The following is a 16,622-nucleotide window of genomic DNA, read 5'->3' on the forward strand; positions in this document are numbered from 1 at the left end:
CTATTACCACTTGTTGTCCCTATGTAGCTTGTTGCGGTTACAAATTTGCCGTGACAAAAAGATATATGAAATCCCCTCAAAACCAGCAAAATGTAACACTAAGAAGGCTAAAATTTTCAATATTTTGTCTTGAGCAAAAACAAAGGCAAGATACAAAGATTCACAACAGAGGTTACATGTACAATGCAACTGAGTCAAATCTAAAGTAATGGGTCACAAATATGATACCAACTCACCAACGTCTTGGTTTTAGAGCGAGAAGCAGTTATACCGGATGTTACATGGTGAGCAGTCAGGTAGGTCAAGGTAGGTTATGTAGGTCAAGCCTTGACAGAGAGGCAGGCAGATACTTCAGTTGAACCATTTGTGTGTATGTGTCCCGTGTGTCAACACAATTATAAGCCATATATACACAGTCCTGAATATTCGAGCACAATACGACCACCGCCATTACCGAAGAATTTTCTCGACCAGCCTCGTGTTTATCTCAGTCAAACATTCTCTTAAAGCCCTGCCGCTAAAATACTAATAGCACTGAACATTTATTATATATAATACGAAATCTGACATATAGTAACTATCACTCAAAACTCTAAACATTGTGACCCAATAATAATATCACTGAATCAATATTACAATTTACAGAAAATGCACTCTCGTAGCAAGCTACCTGCTTCCAAGGTTTCATACACCCATGAAGGAGAAAGAATGTAATCCTTTGCTCCTGTAAATGCAAAAGCTGACATCCATAAATGTCCTCTTGTGTATGTATCACTTCTGAATATCATTCAAAGACTGTTAATTTATCTGGAAATAATAATGCATATTGTACATGTGATTGAGTAAACCAAGATACAATTGTAACACAAGTAATTGCCAGACGGAACCGATATTTCCGAACAGCGCACTTTAAGTTAAAATATAAATATATCAATTTGGACAATGGCAAGTTTGAGTTGTTTGTTTTGCCTGTCTTCCCTCGGCTGTAACTGTAAATCTTTAACGAGTTTAATGAACTGGCAATGGTGTGAGGCAGATACATCATACATAAATACATTCAAATAACAACCTGTTATTAATGCAGTATTAATACATATTGTAACCATGAGTGGAAACTTATAACTGGCTTCCTTCGGAACGTATTCGCCTCTATTACCACTTGTTGTCCCTATACGTATTCGCCTCTATTACCACTTGTTGTCCCTATACGTATTCGCCTCTATTACCACTTGTTGTCCCTATACGTATTCGCCTCTATTACCACTTGTTGTCCTTATGTAGCTTGTTGCGGTTACAATTTTGCCGTGACAAAAAGATATATGAAATCCCCTCAAAACCAGCAAAATGTAACACTAAGAAGGCTAAAATTTTCAATATTTTGTCTTGAGCAAAAACAAAGGCAAGATACAAAGATTCACAACAGAGGTTACATGTACAATGCAACTGAGTCAAATCTAAAGTAATGGGTCACAAATATGATACCAACTCACCAACGTCTTGGTTTTAGAGCGAGAAGCAGTTATACCGGATGTTACATGGTGAGCAGTCAGGTAGGTCAAGGTAGGTTATGTAGGTCAAGCCTTGACAGAGAGGCAGGCAGATACTTCAGTTGAACCATTTGTGTGTATGTGTCCCGTGTGTCAACACAATTATAAGCCATATATACACAGTCCTGAATATTCGAGCACAATACGACCACCGCCATTACCGAAGAATTTTCTCGACCAGCCTCGTGTTTATCTCAGTCAAACATTCTCTTAAAGCCCTGCCGCTAAAATACTAATAGCACTGAACATTTATTATATATAATACGAAATCTGACATATAGTAACTATCACTCAAAACTCTAAACATTGTGACCCAATAATAATATCACTGAATCAATATTACAATTTACAGAAAATGCACTCTCGTAGCAAGCTACCTGCTTCCAAGGTTTCATACACCCCATGAAGGAGAAAGAATGTAATCCTTTGCTCCTGTAAATGCAAAAGCTGACATCCATAAATGTCCTCTTGTGTATGTATCACTTCTGAATATCATTCAAAGTTTGAGTTGTTTGTTTTGCCTGTCTTCCCTCGACTGTAACTGTAAATCTTTAACGAGTTTAATGAAAATGGTATTTCATGGAAGCGAGTTTAGTATTCTGTTTATTACTCGCCAACATAAACTGGCAGAAACTGCGGCGAAATTGCGTACAGTGTGAGGACACTCAGCTTTCAAGTCAAGCAAGGTCTAGTAAAATAGTGACATCAACATTAGCACTGTGACGTCACAACTTTGAACCATTTTGACGTCATACGTCAAGCGGTCTTACACTAGTGTAATATTGAAGTGAAAATATTACACTGCAGTATCTTCAACGGGCGAGTAATAAATGTTAAAATCTGACGACGTGGTATATTATACTAATGCCACCCATGGCATATGTTATATGAAGTGAATGTGAAAACTGGCCATATATACATATGGAAATTAATTAAGCAACACCAAATTCAAAGACACATAAAAACTTAACAAAGTTTAACGAAGTAATTTTGATGATTGATTATTCAATTTTGATGTATTGACATACAGCATGAGCTTTTCATGGGTTGATATGACGCGCGTGAAGCTTGCACAGCGCACGTGCATTGCTTTAACCTCAACTTTCGAAAAATGCACTTTTTCCCTGGGGTGTTTACAAGCGCAGGTTGTCGATTGCATTCGGTTTTTCATTCATTTCAATGTCATGGCATGTAGGAAATTATCAGAGGCCACTCGTTGGCAAATAATCGGCATGAGGAATGCTGGTATGTCTCTAAGACAAATCGGGACTCAAATCGGACGACATCATTCCATAATTTCAAAACTTTTGAAAAAATACCGGGCCACTAATGAAGTTAAAGACCTGCCTAGACCAGGAAGACCCAGGAAGACCACAGTCCGGGAGGACAGAGCTTTACTGAGACTTGTACGGCGCAGGTCCTTCGACTCGAGCTCTCGGTTGAGACAGGAGTGGCTTCCAGGGAGACCCATCTCGAACAGGACTGTTCGGAATCGTCTGAAAGCTGCAGGATACCGGGCAAGGAGGCCAATCAAGCGACCCAGACTGTCTCCAGCCCATAAGGCAGCCCGACTGGCCTGGTGTAATGACCGTTTGCACTGGAACATTGCCTCTTGGAGGAAGGTCCATTTCTCAGATGAGAGCCGGTTCTTGCTGCACATGGTGGACGGTCGTACTCGGGTCTGGAGGCAGAGGAACACAGCAATGGCTCCACGGAACATCCAGGAGACTGTGGCCTTTGGGGGAGGTTCCGTTATGGTATGGGGGTGCATTTCCATGAACTGCAAGTTGGATATCATTACCATCCGTGGCAACCTTAACGGTGTTCGTTACCAACAGGAGGTTCTTGACAGGGCTGTGGTACCTCATTTTGAGAACCATCCTCTGGCAACGAGACCCATATTTATGGACGACAATGCTAGACCTCACAGGGCGCATGCTGTAAATGATTTTTTGCGGCAAAATGCAATTGACAGAATTCCATGGCCTGCCATGAGCCCTGACCTCAACCCCATTGAACATTTGTGGGACTTTATTGGCCGTCGTGTGAGGCAGAGAGACCCACCAGTCCATAATCTCAACGAATTGACGGCTGCCCTGCATGAGGAGTGGAACAGGATCCCCCAGAATCAGATCCGGAGACTCATCCAAGGAATGAGGAGGCGTCTGGAATCGGTGGTGCGTGCGCAGGGAGGACACACTAGATATTGATGAAAGTCGGTGTGCAGACTCTCAGATGACTGTTCTTTCTTTCCATGTGACATTTGTGTTAATACACCTGACAACAACGTCTGTGGATGAATAGTAAATTGTGTCCATTTTTTCATGAATTTAAGACAGTTTTAAGAATTTGGATTTCGTTGCAATAAAGCAAAGTCTTGATACTTTTTCCCTTTAAGTTGTTTGTCAGAGATCGTCTGTTGAATAAAAAAGTGTCAAACTATATCAACCCGGCATATTTTGATTGTCAGAACACTTCAAAGTTGCTCCAATAGAAAAAATTGGGGTGTTGCTTGATTAATTTCCAGGTGTATATCTTCCTCAGAATACAATTTCGCCATAATTTGGCTTCCCCACCCACAATTGTGCTTCCGCCTTACGAACCTGCATATGAATTTATGCTTAGGTTGACAAAATCTAAACAAGGTAATTTGGCCCAGAAGTGTAACTTAATCCTCCGGTACATCGATTATTTGACATCGTTCAGTAACCATCGTATAGCCAATTGTTCTTCACTACTTTACCCACCTGAACTTGAAATTTAGGAGACACGTGAGACCGCCTCAACTACTTCATATTTAGACCTATGCATACACATTCAGTATGTTACGAGAGTGTATTTTTCTGTAATTTGAATAATCATTGAATAGGTGATAGTTATTATGGGTCACATTTCGCATCATATATATAATAGTATTTTAGAGGGACGCCTTTTAACGTCCCACTTTAGAGTTGCCTCCCTTTAGGCAATCTTCTGTACATGAGTATGTCTTTTTACTGTTGGTAAACACGAGATCGAACGAGAACGTTCCAAGCGAATGGCGATGTGGTCGCACTGTGCTCGAAAGTTTAAGAATCTGTGACTGTGTAAATAAAGGCGGGTTGTTGTGTTCACGCAACACACATGTGGACTTACATTAGGAATAACTGGAGTTCTGTAGATCATTCTGCCTACCGCCATCGACTGGATCAACAACATCGACCTACATTCAATATGGACACGTCTGTGCCTGACCGCTCGCTGTGTAACGTTACTTCAGTAGCATACACAATAGCGGTTCGGGCTCGCTTAAAAAAATCCAATCTTAAGCTTTATTTACAAAATAAAGCTTTGCAGACTTACCTCTTATACTTCATTTTATCTACCCTTTTTGGAAAGCAGTGAGTATGACCCAGCCAAATTATTTTGTTAGAATTTATCAAGAGAGCAAAATGTCAGGACTACCTTTTCGCATTTTTTTCTCCACAACAAAAGTAGTAGAAAATTTCCAATTAGAGTGTTGGTAGTTCCAATGTATAGCACTACACAAAATGGAAGATGGCAACCGAAACGAATTTCCAAAATATGCTTCTGTGGGTCGAAAAAACTGTAGGACCACATCTCCTCCTGGAAAATACTGTAGACAACAATCTGGTTCGGGATACGCCCGTGTCAACTATCTTGCTTGGAAGGGCAACTTATATTCGTAGACGATATGTATGTGTTTGGCTACCCCCAGTGTAAAGACTGCGTTTGCAAGAATTTCATTTCCAATAGACAACTTCCCTTTCATGCTGAGCAATCTTCTATACGCTCCAGCCTTTGGTGATTACATTTCACAACGTTTGAGAGAGTGAGCGTGCTCATCGGGATTTCAGAGGGTGATGCCACTCTTGCACAGAAGTTGGTTTATCAAGGTTACATCATTCAAGGCCTTAGTAAAGCTTTCAAGATGTTTTACAGTAGACGTATGGGGGAAATTTCCAAATCTGATGTACAGTGTAATTCCCTATTTTCACTAATGCCATATGTTCCCGTGCAGATGAACAGTTGATTATTCTTAATATATGTTTATGACGGGAGCCATCGGTGGGGCAGGATGTGCTCACCTTTTCACGAACATCTGGTACCATCATTATTTCATAGTGATTCATTAACAAATGCTCTGCCATCATATCGCATGCTGACAATCACCGAACTGTATTGTTCAAACTCGATTTGTTTGCAAACACCATCATACAGGTGTAATAGATAGATTATAGATACATTGGATATTTATATAGCACACATATCCACGCACTAGTGCATGCTCAAGGCGCTGGTATTTTTCCCACGATCACCGGATGTCAATCTCAACAGCACATCGTATTTCAATCTCAACTCCCTGGGGAATATACAACTCTTGCTGCCACTTGGCGCACCGAGTTTATTGTGGCTCTCTCATCCTAACGAGGTACCCAGTTGACAGCTGGGTGAACTTGGACACATACTCACAGCACTTTGTCCAAGGTTACTGCACGTTACTGTACCGTGTTCATGTGGCCACCATCTGGTCATATACCAACGGATTCGTGGGTTCTTTTAAGTGCACAGGGTTGTGTACTGTACATTAGGGGTTGTGACAACACACAAGAGTCTGCACACAAAGTTGACTCCAAGGTTTTTACACCCGGTCACAGGTGGGCTCGATCCCGAAACCTCAACCTCGATCCCGAAACCTGGATCACTAGCCTGGCGCCTTAGCCAGCTCGCCCACCATGCCCCTTAATACTGCTGAAAGAAACATCCCCTCATCATATGGTCACAATGTACAAAGTGTGTACGACTCTTGTGAATGTGGAAGAGAATTTGTCGCTTCTGTTTAGTGGAATATATTGGCTTCATTTTAATAGAAGTTTAGCACTGATTAACAAGATATGGAATGGTACAAACCCAGATGAGGCGACGTCTTTGGGCAAAGGTATTTTTCTGAAACATTTGTCGTTCTCTGGAACGTTACTCTTCCAAAATCAGGCAGTTCCTCCAGGAATTGAATGTTCCGTCCTGAGACAATCACGTTTTTGCTTTTGATGAGCCTGAAGACCGGTGATACGGCGCACACCAACAACAAGGCGAACAGGACTTTTTTCTTGGGGCACCGGCCACACAGCTGAAACAGCGGCAGGAGACTGGAGTAAGACTACTATGTGTATAAAGGAATGTAATATGTCACAGTAAGTGGATGCACAATGCAGTATGCCTACAAGGACATTCGATGCACCATGCAGTATGCCTACATGGAGATGGAATGCACCCTGCAGTATGCCTACATGGAGATGGGATGCACCCTGCAGTATGTCTACAAGGACATTGGATGTACCCTGCAGTATGTCTACATGGAGATGAAATACACCCTGCAGTATGCCTACAAGTACATTGGATGCACCTTGCAGTATGCCTACATGGAGATGGGATGCACCCTGCAGTATGTCTACAAGGACATTGGATGCACCCTGCAGTATGTCTACAAGGACATTGGATGCACTTTGCAGTATGTCTACAAGGACACTGGATGCTCCCTGCAGTATGTCTACAAGGACATTGGATGCACCCTGCAGTATGTCTACATGGAGATGAAATACACCCTGCAGTATGCCTACAAGTACATTCGATGCACCCTGCAGTATGCCTACATGGAGATGGGATGCACCCTGCGGTATGTCTACATGGAGATGGAATGCACCCAGCAGTATTCCTACAAGTACATTGGATGTACCTTGCAGTATGCCTACATGGAGATGGGATGCACCCTGCAGTATGTCTACAAGGAGATGGGATGCACCCAGCAGTATGTCTACATGGAGATGGAATGCACCCTGCAGTATTCCTACGACGACATTGGATGCACCCTGCAGTATTCCAACAAGTACATTGGATGCACCCTGCAGTATTCCTACAAGGATATTTGATGCAGAGTATGCCTACAAGGACATTGGATGCACCCTGCAGTATGTCTACAAGGACATTGGATGCACCATGCAGTATGCCTACAAGGAGATGGGATGCACCCTGCAGTATGTCTACAAGGACATTGGATATACACTGCAGTATGTCTACATGGAGATGAAATACACCCTGCAGTATGCCTACAAGTACATTGGATGGACCTTGCAGTATGCCTACATGGAGATGGGATGCACCCTGCAGTATGTCTACAAGGACATTGGATGCACCCTGCAGTATGTCTACAAGGACATTGGATGCACTCTGCAGTATGTCTACAAGGACATTGGATGCACCCTGCAGTATGTCTACATGGAGATGGAATGCACCCAGCAGTATTCCTACAAGTACATTGGATGCACCTTGCAGTATGCCTACTTGGAGATGGGATGCACCCTGCAGTATGTCTACAAGGAGATGGGATGCACCCAGCAGTATGTCTACATGGAGATGGAATGCACCTTGCAGTATTCCTACAAGGACATTGGATGCAGAGTATGTCTACAAGGACATTGGATGCACCCTGCAGTATGCCTACAAGGAGATGGGATGCACCCAGCAGTATGCCTACAAGGACATTGGATGCACCCTGCAGTATGCCTACAAGGACATTGGATGCACCCTGCAGTATGCCTACAAGGAGATGGGATGCACCCTGCAGTATGCCTACATGAAGATGGGATGCACCCAGCAGTATGTCAACAGGATGGGATGCACCCTGCACTATGCCTACAAGGAGATAGGATGCACCCTGCAGTATGCCTACATGGAGATGGGATGCACCCTGCAGTATGTCAACAGGATAGGATGCACCCTGCAGTATGCCTACAAGGAGATGGGATGCACCCTACAGTATGCTTACATGGAGATGGGATGCATCCTGCAGTATCTAAACAGGATGGAATGCACCCTGTAGTATGCCTGCAAGGCGATGGGATGCACCCTGCAGTATGCCTACATGGAGATGTGATGCACCCTGCAGTATGCCTATATGAAGATGGGATACACTCTGCATTATGTCAACAGGAGGGGATGCACTCTGCAGTATGCCTACAAGGAGATGGGATGCATCACTGTAATATGTGTGCAATGATTTGAGATATATCACTGCAATACATGTACAACAGGGGTGAGATCATGGAACACTGGAATGTTATATATCACTGCAATAAAGGTAAACATGGAAAAAACAGTATCTCTACACCCAATATGATTTTGCATCAATGTATTACCATCAGCTATAGAAAGGATCTTTGGAAAACCTCTATTTCACTTTGTATGTAAATAAACTGACCCTAAATGAACAGCAGCAAATCGAAAAAAAAGAACGCAAAAGTAGTTTATTGACAAAACCGCTCATGGGCAAAAATTTGACTCACTTCGAATTTGTTATCAAGTGCGGTCGTGTTCAAGATTATGGCACGACATCCTCGGGAATCACATAGGTATGAAAATCCCCGAACTCAATGTCAATAAGTTGTAACAACTTTAACAGCGTCCCTGTCCACCTCCTCACTGATCGAAACGGTCGCTGAAATTGACTTATTGTGCCATTTTTGTTCAAGTACGTGGAAATTTTGAACTTAATGATCACCCTGGCGTATTCTGCGACCTATACTATCCCAAACATACTCAGTGGAATTAGGAACTTAACTCCTGGCAGGTTAATGCTGAATTGCTTTTTAACGTAAGAAAACACCAACGGCTAGGGCACGATGTGCCCTAGAATTGTCGACCGACCGACCAGTGAACCTTCTTCATGACATCGAGCTAATGTTATGTCGAGCTTCACACCAAGCTGGCCGTGCTGCTTGTGTGTGCCCTGTGTGTTAACACGGACGTAGGATAGGTCGTCGGGCTCAAATGTAATAAATATGACAGAATACATACTCAATTTGGCTCAATAAACAGTTAAGAATATGACAGACATGAAGGTTGTAATCAATTAGTATGTTTTTGTAATGTGGGCTGAATAAACGATACGAAATATGATAGAAATGAAAGTGACAATTAGTATATGTGTGTAAGTTGGTCACTTAAACGTCATGGAATATATCAGAAATCAAAGTTACAGTCAAACAGCATATGTTCGTAGTGTGTTCTGAATAAACAATATGGAATAAGAAATGAAAGTTATAATCAAATAGTATATGTTTGAAGTGTGTGCTGAATATACAATATGGAATAAGAAATGAAAGCTATAATTTTAACCAATATATGTTTGTAGTGTGTGCTGAATATACAATATGGAATAAGAAATGAAAGCTATAATTTTAATCAACATATGTTTGTAGTGTGTGCTGAATAAACTGTATGGAATAAGAACTGAAAGCTATAATTTTAATCAATATATGTTTGAAGTGTGTGCTGAAGAAACAATATGGAATAAGAAATGAAATTTATAATCAAATAGTATATGTTTGAAGTGTGTGCCGAATATACAATATGGAATAAGAAATGAAAGTTAAAATCAAATAGTATATGTTTGAAGCGTGTGCTGAATATACAAAATGGAATAAGAAATGAAAGCTATAATTTTAATCAATATATGTTTGCAGTGTGTGCTGAATAAACAATATGGAATATTGAAAAGAAATGGAAATGAAAGTTATAATCAAATAGTGTATGTTTGATGTGGTCAGATTAAATAGTCAGGAATACGAAGGTCGATCCAAAAGCATCTTTTCTACATTCTCGATGCCACATGTTTGCATTGTTTCCATTTTGGAGGGAATTATTAGCAAAGCCATATCCAAAATTTCACATATGGGTAATGTGGTTGACTAGATATTAGTTACTACAACACATTGTGGTATAATGGTGTGTGGTTAACTAGATATTAGTTACTACAACACATTGGGGTATAATGGTATGTGGTTAACTAGATATTAGTTACTACAACACATTTGGGTATAATGGTATGTGGTTAACTAGATATTAGTTACTACAACACATTGGGGTATAATGGTATTTAGTTAAGTAGATATTAGTTACTACAACACATTGGGGTATAATGCTATGTGGTTAAGTAGATATTAGTTACTACAACACATTGGGGTATAATGCTATGTGGTTAACTAGATATTAGTTACTACAACACATCGGGGTATAATGCTATGTGGTTAACCAGATATTAGTTACTACAACACATTCGGGTATAATGGTATGTTGTTAAGTAGATATTAGTTACTACACAATAGACTGGTTTCATTCGTGTGGAATTGGGATTATAAAAAACGCTCTGGGGTATTGCGTTATTGCATTGAATAAACAGTAGTTTGTTTTCTTTAAATAAAATATTTTTTATGTTGAAATGTTTAAAAAATTCGAACGGCACCGACCATCCCTTTCGTAGACGAGTTCAATTCGCCTCTCGTCCCATGCCGGATTACGCAGTGTGTTTTGCAGTAAGTTCGATTAAATGGGTCATGGTAGAATGGAGATCAACCCAGTATGTTAGAAATCATAGACATACTATACTGAATTGTTGGCGACTAGATTTTGATTGAACCGAACGCGTAGCGAAAAGTGTAGGGGACTGAGGACACACCCGGGCTTTAAACCGACCGGACAGTCAAACTAGCCAGTAAATCCATGATCGTGTCTCACACAAGAAGAATTAATTAGTGCAAATGGTAAAGAAAACAAGTGAGTGACCTATCCCTGTTGTAGATTATCCCTGCTTTAACAGAGCTGTAAATACTCACAGTAGCAGTAACTGTTGCTTTTTCCTGTATAGGCGGAGTTTTAATAAACAATTTGAAAGTTCAGAGCGGTTAATTGAATCAGGGAGCCTATATAGACGGGGAGAAGAAACTCCTCGAAAAACCGCTGAACGTATGTCTCGGGTCATTACGTAAGCAGTGTAGCCAATATGGTGGCAGCGTAGTATTTAAGATCGAGCCGGGTTTATTTTCAACAGCTGATTATGTTCACTGAGTGTTATAACAACTAAAATCCAACATGAAGAGGATAGGTTAACTATTTTGTCACTTCAGTTTGAGTCAAATAATTGATATTAGTAAGAATGAAGATATGGATATCAACTTCTTTATTATGGGAACACAACGTTTCGGAGTTAATGCTTACTCCTTCGTCGGGTGGATAGTAGTGTCCGTATTGGGACAGTATACGTAGATTTGTAGTAAAGTTTCAAGTCGGGATGTTATAGCTCACTGGCTTCTATTCTCGAGTCACCACGAAGATAGACTAAATTGTGCCGACAATAACTTGTTTCACACATTCGTTACATTTTTAGAAGCAGAACATACCTTTAGTTGAATGTATTCGCAGGTAACAGTGACAGTTTTTTGACTTAAAAAATTGTTAAAGTGTAATTGAGGTGTGTGAAAAGTATGACATTTCGCCATTGAAATGCTACACGCCCTTGTTTTAGTATTCCTAGTTAATTCATATGAGGGGATTATACTATCAGGTGAAATGTGTTTGCAAGTAATAGTGATAGTTTCATAATCTAAAACAAAATGTTAGGGTGTATTTGAGGTGTGTGAATAATATGACATATTGCCGATCTGATCTGATTCGCCATTGATGCTTGAGGGTTATAGTTCCATAACTTCTTTCTTTCTTGTTGATCTTATTATTTGACAAAACTGGAAAGGTGTTTTAGAACGCTTTGTGACAGTTTTACACATTATTTTTGAGGGCAGTGTGACAGTGTCAGTTAACATTTTGTTAATGCCCATTCCATTCCCCAGATGCAATAAGATATCTGAATTAATTATTAATGTAACCAAAAATGTTTCAAAGTAGATTTTTTAAAAGGACAACTGATGTTAACACGTTTTCTCGCGACACGTTTACCTTCTTTAACATGTTTTGGGAGGGAAGGCTTGCCATAAAAGGCGACTATGCTTGTCGTAAGAGGCGACTAACGAGGTCGGGTGGTCAGGCTCGCTGACTTAATAGGTTGACACATGACATCGGTTCCCAATTGCGCAGATCGATATTTATGTTGCTGGACACCGGATTGTCTGGTCCAGACTCGAGAATTTACAGATCTCCGCCATATATCTGGAATATTGCTGAGTGCGGCGTAAAACTAAACTCACTCAGTCAGTCACTCACTCATTATACATATCTACAATTACATGTGTATAAGTGATGAGTGAAGCAAAAATCAAGAATTCCAGAAGTATATACACAAGAAGTATATATCACAAGAGTGTCTCTGGTCTAAAGGGGTACTTTCCTCCTCGGCGAATGCTGTTCTGTCATTAGTTCACTATATTACTCAAAGGAGCCACCAACGGTGGTACATGAGGTACATTTTACATAATACCATTACCGTTATACGAAATATGAATATATGAAATAAAATACCTGAGACACAGGCTGGTTTATATTTTACATAGTTATGTGGAAATTACAACAAGAAGCGTACACAAGATTCAGAAATCTGGACAGTTTTTTTCAGAACATGTATCTTATAATTCCCAACAAGTTGCTCATATTTTGACATATTAGAGATTTATAAAGATAATCACTAATAATGGAAGAACATTCATTCACTCATGCTTTACATCTAAATAAATAATGGAATTTACCACCAGTTTGTTGAAAATTGCACAATGTACAAATTCTCTCTTCACAAGGAATATTCGATCAGCTCGCCTTTTCTATTGGCAATTTGTGACTACTTGTTCTAAAATGTGGAAGCGGTTTATAACGGTTTTATGTTCGCTGTGAATAATGGGTACTTTCTAAAACATGGTGAATCTTTAATGATCAAATTTCATAATCGGACTTCAAAAACTGGCCCTTTGAAATAAGAACCACTTTTGCAGTCAGTCATTCCTTTGGAAATAAGATGTGTATGTTCAAAACAATGCGGGGTACCACAAATTCTTAACATATCTTTGATGTAATTTAGCCAAGGATAAGAACAGCCATGCTTACATTTACCAATCATCTAATTTACAGAAATGAGGCAATTTAATTGGTAGGATTAGTACATGATAGCTTGCACCAGTATGCTATAGCACGTTTATCTATTTGTATGAGTAAGGGTTCTCTCCCAAGTTAGCTGGGTGTCGACATCCTCTGAGCAGCTGCATGTTTAAGAACTTTCAAGTGTACATGTTAAATTAAACTCTTTGCTGTATGGAGTGCCAAAACAAGTCCTCTACAGGTTACAGATGATACAAAATTCAGCCGCACGATTGATCTGTCAAATTAAATTGACTGATCACATCTCTCCTGCCCTCATAACTCTGCACTGGCTTCCATTTCTCTCCAGAATCGACTATAAAATCCTGCTCCATGTTTTCATGTGCTTAAACGGTATAGCGCTAAAAATACCTCTGAGATCTCCTGACACCATATCACCCAACTAGATCACTCCGCTCCAGGGACCAGTCTCTCTCCTTGAAATACCACAAACTAGGACTAAGTCATATGGAGACAGATCTTTCTCTAGAGCAGACCCCTTCATCTGGAACAATTTACCATCCATCCTTCGTTCCGAAATGGAACTATCAAATTTTAAAAGTGGCCTCAAGACGCAACAGCGGTTTTGTATGTATGTATGTATACATTATATCAGCCTTCTCAAACCCTCAGATTTCACAGCCGTAAAGTAATACAGGAAGAATAACCTTATCGAAACAGGAGATAAGACAATCCAAAGGTAAATGTAAATTTCTCACCCTTTTCAATGAAGACATTGCGGCTCTAATACCCATATCTGCAGGATGTTCAATAGCGGTGATCATTCTTCCTTTTCTGTGACAGGTTTATGCCGAGGTGCTTAATCGTATCAACAATGTCCAGGTGGCAATAATTATAGAGGACTTTGTTTTTGTTCTTGCCCTCTGAACCCCTTCCAAATATAAGTATTTTTGTTTTTGTCTGAGTTAATTTCAAGTTTCCAGAAGTCACAATAACGTGAAAATCAATAAGGCGCTGTCTGCAAATGGTAGTTACTTGCGGCTAAAAGTACAGTGTCATCAGCATATAACAACACTAAACGTTTAAGGTAGATGGTCACGTGACCAGCATTCTAGTTCCAGACCGTCACATCGGTTACAAATTAAATATTCCTCAAGATCATTAAGATAAAATGAGAAAGGAGAGGACCCGCCCCCAACAGATATGGAAAGATGTTTGATTCCGTCCTATTTAACACATGATTTAATGTCATTTCGTATACTTTGGATAAGATTACGGGTAAACACATGTAAGATGATCCAAGACCTGGCAAATGCCCCAATTTGCATACTTGGGAACGCCCCACAGAACGATCCACTTGAAACAAGAGGGAGACAGGTTGTCTGATAAGTTCATTTTCCCCATGCGTTTCACGCATGAATTGTTATAGCACACTCGATTTGGGAACAGGTACAATCCCAACGAATTGAATCAACACAATATACTCAGCAAATATGTTTAGGACCACTGATCCATTTCACGGAGCAAATGACATTTTCTGGATTTTTCAATGCCCCAATCATCTATTTGTCCTCGTCTTAACTAAAGGTTAGCGTGGAATATCAGTATCTGATGCCTGAAATTGCAGTCTTATCATTCGAAGGAATATGCGGTGTTGATTTCATGTCACGGTTAGCATGTATTGCACGTGCATAATCGTCAAGCTACCTGTAGCAGCCAGGTGTACTCGCCCAATTCGTTGTACCTCCTCTCTTGTCTCAAATGCGTTTAGTGTGCAGGATCATCTAATATGTGTCTAGCAGTAAATACTTTACCTTTAACCCCACAACGTAATAGTTTTGTACAGAACGCCATACCTTGTCAAAAGCCTTAGAGAAATCGATGACTTCGTATGCCTATTTTGCAACGAAATGATAAGGCTCTGTATGATAAAACCATTATCTGTTGTTGAACATCCTTTGCGAAAGCCAATGTGAAATGAGAATGGAAGGAAATAGTTTGCCGAAACACCTAAGTATTGAAACTGGGCGGTATGAATTTGGATCATCGGTGTGCTCTCCTTTCCGTATAATATGGCTTAATAATACCTGTAAGCCATGCCTCAGGTACAACCGACTCAGGATGATCTCAAAGCTATTGTCAGCCATTCGTCCACCTCGTCTGTTACCGTGGCCCCAGTGGGGGTACATACCTTCCTGTCAGAACTAGGTCTTTGTCCTCCCTGGTAAGGGGCTTATCATGTCTAATGTCAACAGCAGCTTATGTCTGTATGAACATGTAAACCTCGCCCAACAATCTCCCAACATCACAAGCAGAAAGTTGTGGTGTAGTTTTGAGTTTATCTAGGAATGTTTCTACTAAACATACAATGTCAAATTACTGCAGAAATTGAATTCGACTGGAATAGCGGTGGTGTCCCGGGTTGTCGTCCGTGTAGGTCCAGGCCCTGCATGTGCGAATCGCCTGAACGTATCAGTACGGGCTGGCTTAGTGAATGGTTTGCCGTTGCAATAGTAACCTAACCAATCCGTCCGATTCAGATCAGCCATTGTCTCTCGTTGTACTTTGGCTAAGTCTGGGGCAACAGCGATTTTAGACATTTGGAACTGTCATCGGCTTCAAGCCTATCGAGCTCAGTTTCTTGAGAATCTAATCTCTCCTCTAGGTTCTTAAACATGCAACGTGTCGGCCTGTGCACTTTGCTGGTCGAAATGTCTGATCGTAGATCTGTAGGTCTGTGGCAGTTCGAAACGTCCGATCCTAGCTCTGTAGGTCTGTGGCACTTCTAAACGTCCGATCCTAGCTCTGTAGGTCTGTGGCTTTTCGAAATGTCCGATCCTGGCATAAAATGTACAAGCTCCTAGTCGTCCAGCCTTTTTGGATTTTAAATTTATAATTTCAAGAAAGTATTTGCTCTGCAGTGAACAGTGTGTCTATTCACCGGGGGAGGTAGTTGCTAAAATATGTAAATTGGGAACCGATGTCATATGTAATTTAGTTCAACTAATGTTATCGTATGGTTCGGCTATTTTGGGTACTAAAGAATTCAGTTCTATTAATGCTCTCCAAAATAGGGCTTCACGCTGTTTCCTAGGAGTAGGCAGTAAGACCCCCCAAAGTTGCAGTAGGGGGGAAATTGGCTGGACATCTAATTTCACAAAGCATAAAAATGGAGAGTTTACGTTTCTGAAAGAAAACACCCTT

At 40.5% G+C, this 16,622-nt stretch overlaps 1 protein-coding gene across 1 annotated transcript in view; it reads right to left on the bottom strand.

Annotated features, from left to right (window-relative positions):
• LOC137277192 (beta-1,4-galactosyltransferase 4-like) overlaps positions 1 to 16,622 on the bottom strand; it is a 57,864-nt gene that overhangs the window by 27,020 nt on the left and 14,222 nt on the right. Inside the window, exon 2 of the mRNA XM_067808868.1 lies at positions 6,459 to 6,675. Within this exon, the coding sequence (XP_067664969.1) occupies positions 6,459 to 6,675 (217 nt within the window). The remainder of the gene's footprint in view (positions 1 to 6,458; positions 6,676 to 16,622) is intronic.

Source organism: Haliotis asinina, chromosome 3 (assembly GCF_037392515.1).
Source record: "Haliotis asinina isolate JCU_RB_2024 chromosome 3, JCU_Hal_asi_v2, whole genome shotgun sequence".
NCBI classification, from domain to species: domain Eukaryota; kingdom Metazoa; phylum Mollusca; class Gastropoda; order Lepetellida; family Haliotidae; genus Haliotis; species Haliotis asinina.